The sequence below is a fragment of the Diplotaxodon limnothrissa genome, linkage group LG13, assembly GCF_057381915.1.
Source record: "Diplotaxodon limnothrissa isolate DT_005_m linkage group LG13, D_limnothrissa_male_GT1.1, whole genome shotgun sequence".
Lineage (NCBI taxonomy): Eukaryota > Metazoa > Chordata > Actinopteri > Cichliformes > Cichlidae > Diplotaxodon > Diplotaxodon limnothrissa.
Window position 1 is genome coordinate 9,105,420 of NC_140608.1, and position 7,557 is coordinate 9,112,976.

Sequence of the window (7,557 nt, forward strand, 5' to 3'; positions counted from 1 at the left end):
GCCTTGTGGAACACCACAAGCAATGTCCAAGCATGATGAGGAATGGACACCCAGCTTCACAAATTGTTTCCGGTCACTTAAATAATTTTTCACCCATTGCAGTACAACCCCCCTAATCCCATACCGTTCCAGTTTATTAATTAATATGTCATGATTGATTGTGTCGAATGCTTTCTTGAGATCCAGAAATACTCCAGCTGCATACTGTTTCTGATCTATAGCATTCGTAATCTCCTCAATTGATTCGATTAATGCCAGAGATGTTGATCTTTTTGATCTGAATCCATATTGACTGTCAGATAGTAATTTATATTTATCTAAGAATTTGTCTAATCGTTTATTAAACAGGTTTTCTAGGATTTTGGAGAATTGTGGTAGTAAAGAAACAGGCCTGTAATTTGTGAAGTGGCGTCTATCCCCGGTTTTATACAGCGGCACAACTTTAGCTATTTTCATTTTGTTTGGCACTTTTCCCGTCTGAAATGATAAGTTGCAAATATATGTTAGAGGTCCTACAATTCCTTCAATGACCTTCTTGACGATTTTCATGTCAATATCATTACAATCAGTGGATGTTTTATATTTACACATGTGTACAATGTCAATTATTTCTTTTTCCTCCACTGATGTGAGGAACATTGAGTTAGGGTTCCTATCAATCAGGTTTTCACTACATTCTACTGATGGCAGTGACTCAGGAATTTGTTCTGCCAGTTTTGGTCCAATATTTACAAAATAATGATTAAAGCTGTTGACCTTATCAGCAGTGTTTTCCATAATATTGCCATTATCGATAAAGTATTGTGGATAACTTTGTTGTCCAGAATTATTTTTAATGATACCGTTTAAAACATCCCATATTCCTTTCATATTATGTTTATTGTTGTTCAATATTTTACTATAATACTCCTTTCTACATACACGTATAATATTGGTCAACTTATTTTTGTATTTTTTATATTTATTTTCAGCTTCTTTTGTTCTTTGTTTTAGGTATTCCCTATAGAGTGTATTTTTCTTTTTACATGCATTTTGTAAACCCTTAGTGAGCCATGGTCTATCTGAATATTTGTGCTTTCTGTTGTATTTTATTGTTGGACAGTTTTTATCGTACAACTCCATGAATATTCTTAAAAATATGCCATATGCAATATCAATATCAGCTTCTTTGTACACCTTGTCCCAGTCCTGATTTAATAGATCGTTCTTAAATGCAGTCATAGTTTCTTCTGTCCTTACACGTCTGTATCTCAGTTGTTCTTCATGCTGATTTTTCTTATAATTAGTGTCATAAACTGCAAAAACTGGTAGGTGATCACTGATGTCATTAATTAATATTCCGCTCACAATGTTGTTTTCCATATTGTTAGTGAAAATATTGTCAAGTAAGGTGGCACAATGTGGTGTAATTCTGCTAGGCCTGGTTATTTTAGGATGTAAACTCAAACTGTACATAGTGTTTAGGAATTCGTCGGTCATTTTATGCTTTTTTGGATTCAACAGGTCAATATTAAAATCACCACAGATAAACATAACTTTTTGATTTGTTTTAGAGAATATTTCCTCTATGAAGTCATTAAATACTTGAATACTAGAGCCAGGTGTTCTATATATACAGCTAATTATTACATTTTTTTCTTTTTCCTTATAAATTTCAATTGTTATACATTCTAGTAAATTATCAATTACAGTTGTCATACTTTCTACCACCTTGTAGTTTAGGTTTTTATCCACATACACAGCTACTCCCCCTCCACTCTTGTTCCTTCTATTTACAAAATTCACTTCATATCCCTCCAGTCCAAAGTCCATTCCTTTCTCCGCATTGATCCATGTTTCAGAAATGGCAATAATTCCAAATGGATTTGTCAACTCATTTAGATATTCCTTTATATTGTTGAAGTTGGCATACAGACTTCTGCTATTAAAATGGATTATTGATAATTTATTTTCCGTGTTGATGGTGTGCTTAAACTGTTCATCAGTGAAGTAGCAGCAGTTACAGCTGATGTTGTAGAAGAAATTATTTTCCGGGTCTATATCCTTTTCTAAGTCTAGAACATTATGGTCTGTGTATCGAAATGTTCTCAGTTCCAGATTATCATAAAGAGAATTCCAATGAGTTATGTTGATATTGTTGCCGGATGCAGATGAAGTTCTTTTGGACTGTGCCATGTGTTGTGTTGTGTGTCACGTCACATGTGTATTCATACCTCCAGAGTAAGTTGACCTCAGTATTTGTCCAGCTCTTCCATATTTCTGATGACCAACACTTTGGCTTGTTCCGGTGTTCCATTGAGTTTAATGAATACTTTGCAGTTGGTGGTCCATGTATTTTGAATTTTTCCCTGTTTCTTCAAGTAACGTGCTTTCCTGGCAATGTCCGCATTTCTTTTTATCAGATGTTCGTTCATGAAGACATCGGATCCTTTCAGTTTCCTTCCTTGTTTTAACAGTGCTGTTTTCTGTTTTCTGTTTGCAAATCTCACAATGATGGCTGGTTTGTTACTGTCATTTTTTCGGGGTAGAGGGTGGCAAGCCTCAATGTTGTTATAATCCACTTCCACACCTTTGGACCGTAGAAAGGTAACCACTTGATGCTCCGTGGAGTTGACATCTTCCTCTCCTGGCCCTCCTACATTGTCAGTGGCGACCGCCCGGGCGTATGACCGGGGTTTGATGCGAAGCCCCGTGATGATAACATCGTTCATCCGGGTGTACTGCTCCAAATCCGCCACTCTGTTCTCCAGGTACGCCAGCCGCCGATCCTTCTCGGCGTTCTGGATGCGGAGAGCCTTAACTTCCTCGACCAGGTCCAGGATGGCTTTCTGCTGCAGTTTGACAGTAGAAATCTCCTCTGTCATAAACTCCAGCGACTTCTTAATATCGTCTCCTTCCTCGGCTGACAGAACTTTTTTCGGGCCCATGCTGAGAGACGCTCTCGTAGCTTTGCCGTGACGACCGGCTAGCTACTTCCCAGAATCCTTTGCCATGTTTGATTGTATCCTTGAGCTTCACCCGTCACAGCAGCTGCCTCATGAAAAATAAATTCTGTTCTGGCCACCAAGTTCACCAGTCCACCCCCTCTTCACTCACTCTCCTCGCTCCTCTCCCTCTGCTCTCACCCTCGACATCTTTTGCTTAGAAGAGAGACTGGTTGCCATGGCTACAATCATTAACACATCTGGCATATTTATCTGGCGTTCGCATGCTCACGCAGAGAAACGCACAGCCAACGAACACACACTTGCACACGTGCTCGCAGAACGACTAAACAGCATACATATGTAAAAAGCATTAATATGCATTCTTCTTTTGGTGTGCAGTTTTCAGCTGCATGGCTGCAGTCTGGAGCTTGTGTGAGAGAGATAATAGACTGAGTCTTGTTGGGGAAAATATGTCAACAGAGAACTTAAGGCCTCGCTCATAATCCTATTGGTGAATTTAACCAAACGCGCTTTATCTTAATCCGTTGTGAAATGGAGTTGGAGATGGAGACTCTTCCTTATATTTGCATATTCCAAACTGATATTTACGATTTTGCTTAAAATCACAATTTCTCCGTGTGAAGAAGAAGAGTGTAGCCCATCATGTATTTGTGAGGCTCATTTGAATAACTGATATTCTTGAACTTATTCAGCTGAGACACAGTTTCTATGTAATATAAATGATGTATTCTGTATGTATCTGGTGATATTAAAAGCAAAACCCTCATTTGCAACATTACTGATGATAGTGATCCTCTTGCCCTCCAGAAAATGTCATGGGAGGGTGTTTGACAATATAATCACTAATGTTTCCTTAGACCTTGTGGCACACTACTGAGACACAACATTTAACTATTTGCCTAATATTTTGTATCTTCTCTTTTTGCCACCAAAGCAGCTTTGATGTGCTAGGACATCAACATGTTCGAACATGTAGTGTCTGACCCCCAGACACAGGAAGCAGGTACTTTGGGTCCTGGTGGGGCCTCCATAGACATGGCCTGTTCCAGCACATCCTGTTGATGTTTAATTGGATTGGAATCTGAAGTTTGAAGGCCAGGTCAAAGCCTTGGGCTCCTGTTGTGTTTCTCCAGCCGATCCTCAACAGTTTTTGCAGTGTGGTGGGGCAGAGTCTCCTGTTGAGGCAGGCCACTGCCGTCAGGGAATGCCATTGCCATTGGCAGGGGGATGGGGAGTCGGGTGGTCTTGTGATACTGTCAAATTAACATCTGCATGAATGCTAGGCCTCATCTTTCCCAGCAGAATGTAACGTTTTGCTTCCATAAAAACGAATAGAATTATCATTTTAGCCCTCGTGAAGATGTATTACCATATGTAATTCAAATTTGTAACCATTAAACCATACACGATTTTATAGATAAATGCCATTTCTCTACATTCAACACTACTGTATTTACTGAAGTCTGCAATTTGAAAATTGTGTCTCTCGCTATTCATGAGTAGCCAGACTGACAGCTTTACCACTGAGGGTGGTACATATTACAGCAGCTATAAATTATTTAATGAGAAGCACAGAATACATTTCTTCTCAACAACAGGCACGCTCACTGTGTAAAACGTATAGCTAAAATCTGCTGTAGCTCTTCTCTGTTACATCCCTGATCTTGGGGGCTACCTCAGATCTTGTATTAGCTCTGAAGCAGCTCAAACAATCTGGAAAACAATTTGTGTGTTTGGTGCCCCGAAGTGTGTATTCTGCACTGATCACTTGCTTTCAGTGCCAGAACATATTCATCATAGGCTACTAACATTAACACACCAGCATGGGAAGCAAAGAAGAGAGAAGTGTTTTAATAATGGTTCCACCACCAACAGACACACTGAAGATATTTAACTGCCAACCACAAGCGGAAAATCAAAGATAAGTATACACATGTGCGCAAACAAACTTACCGACATTTCATAAGTCACGACCTGTTTCTGTGGTGAACACCTTCAATCAAAAACCATAATAGCTACTTCAGCGGATCATAACAGGATGACTACGTAGATGTCTCTCAGATAAACACACATTCACACGGTAACACAAAGACACGCACATACACAGCTGTGAAGGAGTTTGGCTTTACGACAGATGCCTGTGCAATCCGTGCATTATACTGCCCCCACCCTAAGCCCTGAGGACATCCCCTTTCTTCCATAACACACATTCTCTCTGCACTTTACATACAACTGTTCCCTCAGCCACAGCAAAACAACCAGGCAGACCAGTTGCAACGTCAGGGTTATAACCAATGACTGACAGGCGCATTTCAGTTGGCTTTGGAAGCATTCCAGGTAAGGCTAAACAAACATTTCTCTCTCGTGACAGAGTCGTAGACAGTAGAAAAATAAATAAATCTGTGAGCACTTCATGGGAGAATTAACATAATATTCAGTCTTAAACATCTGAAAAAATCTGCTCTAGAAAAAAGATCGTTTTCAACAACATGGTTAGACACACCTTTACTTTCCGTTTGCAATTGGTTCATGAACCTCACCCATAATCTCACCTCATCCAACCACCTTTTACTTCCACATGAAAAATCACTAGCTAAGCCTAAAGCAAATGATCCAGTGACAAGCCAGGCACACCAAGACAAAGAAACCGCTTCCTCTCTCATACCTTTTTGCCTTTCTTCTTGCGATGGGCTCCTTTCCCGCCGCCTGCTTTCTCCTTAGCTTCCTCACTCATATTCAGAGATCTCCCACTGTTCTTCCCCTCTCTTCACTTTTTTTAATCCAGCATGTAGGAGCTCATGGAGTAGAGTGGCAGCAGCTGCTGTCTTCACTGCTTAAACGCTGCCACAGAAATGTCCATTTAGAAGCAGTGAAAGAAGGACTGTTCCATGCAAAGTGGGAGTGTGCGTGAAGCGAGGAGAGACTGGGAGGACTGTGCTGATGCTCACTCCCTCCTCCTCCCCCCCCTCTTCTTCTTCTCTCCTCTTCCTCTCCACGTTCACAAACACTCGCACACACTTGCAAGCACGTTCACTGAGGTCCACTCCCACTTGCTGCCTTCTCTGTGCGCAATTGGCGACTCTCTCCAACGCGCTCTGAGGCAGGGTGTGGAGGCAGGAGGAAAGTGGAGAAATAGAGATGGAGAAGGAAGATGAAGAGGTGGAGGATGTTGATATATGTGATGCAAGAAGAAAGAAAAGATAGATAGAGAAGTAGACTGAAGGAGTGTATTCCTGACTTGGTGTCGTGCTGCCTACCTGAGCGTGGAGTCTAGAGGCACACTTTCAGAAAGAGGCAAAGACACACAAAAATGCTACATGGGAAGAGAGACAGAAAAAGAAAAGACAAAAAAACAGTGATTAAGGCGTAAAGTAGGAGAAAGACGAGAGTAAAAAAAGTGTGAGAAAGAGAGAGAGAGCAATAGGTTGAAAAGGGGGTGTGATCCACTTCACTCTGCCGGCTGGATGATCTCTGCTGTCGCTCCCTGCCCAGACGTTGTAATATGAAATGAGACTCTCCTCGAACAGGCCAGCAGAGAGACGGGGAGAGAGAGAGAGAGGGAGAAAGAAATAGGGTGGAAGAGAGAGAGGATCATTAACACGATGCATCAGGTCCTTCCAGAAAAGGAAGTCTCCCACTAGCCTTTGCCAACAGGATCAGCTTACTGGAAACTGGAACAGAACAGAACTGTACCAAGCCCTGACTGTCTGACAGACTGACTGGTTGAGTTAAGGTGTGCGCATAAAAATGTGTGCACGAGACAGGAAAAACAAGTATACAGATATGCACGCAAGCTTGACATAATCCAAAAAATATTCAACCAGTAACCACTGAAAATATCCGTGTAACGATTCGGCATAGACAGACTTCAAAAAGACATGAAGACCACGCCTTTTTCGGCTTCAACAAGCTACAGCGCTCCACCAATGAAGCATCCAGCTAATGAGGCAGGGGGAGAGAAAGTGAATCACAGAAAAGGGGAGAAAATGGGAACAAAAAACCCTGGGTGTCACAGAATGAGAGATCAGAAGGAGGGGTGGGGTGAGTGGAGGGTGAGACGCAGAGAGGAGAGAGAAACTGACAGTGGGAAATGAGGAAGGTAGGGAGGGTGAAAAAACAATGTGATATCAGAGGAACAGTGAAACCAGGGAGGCATAGAAAGAATGAAAGAACAAATGAAAAAGCAAATGAGCAGCCGACAGAGGCACAGAGAGGCAGGGATTGCTACGATTGCCCCCTAAACAACAGGTTCTTTATTCTGGGGTGTATATTGCTGTTAACCAGCTCTTTCTCTCTCCTGTTCCTGACAAGCACAATCACGCTGTTCACCAACAGTGAAACCATGTAAAAACATGACTCAGTTGAAAACACACACACACACACACACACACACACACACACACACACACACACACACACACTATATTTTTATATTTATATATACAGTCAAATATCTTGAATTTTAAATATATAAACACAACATAGAAAAAGATCAGCTGTTCCTAATTGCTATTCTTTTCAATACAGGTCAGGCTATAATAACATCACAGAGTTAGAGGGCAATCTCTGAGTTGCTGATTATTAAGCCATTAATATCATTAAGTCTAAT

The 7,557-nt window shown here is 41.1% G+C and overlaps 1 protein-coding gene across 1 annotated transcript in view; it reads right to left on the reverse strand.

The window, feature by feature from the left end:
* Positions 1–6,432, reverse strand: part of LOC146619816 (ankyrin-3-like) — a 124,224-nt gene extending 117,792 nt beyond the window's left edge. Inside the window, exons 1-2 of the mRNA XM_085369763.1 lie at positions 6,206–6,432; positions 5,614–6,043 (exon numbers count right to left, since the gene is read on the reverse strand). Of these exons, the coding sequence (XP_085225889.1) occupies positions 5,614–5,682 (69 nt within the window). The 5' untranslated portion in view covers positions 5,683–6,043; positions 6,206–6,432. The remainder of the gene's footprint in view (positions 1–5,613; positions 6,044–6,205) is intronic.
* Positions 6,433–7,557: the final 1,125 nt, after the last annotated feature.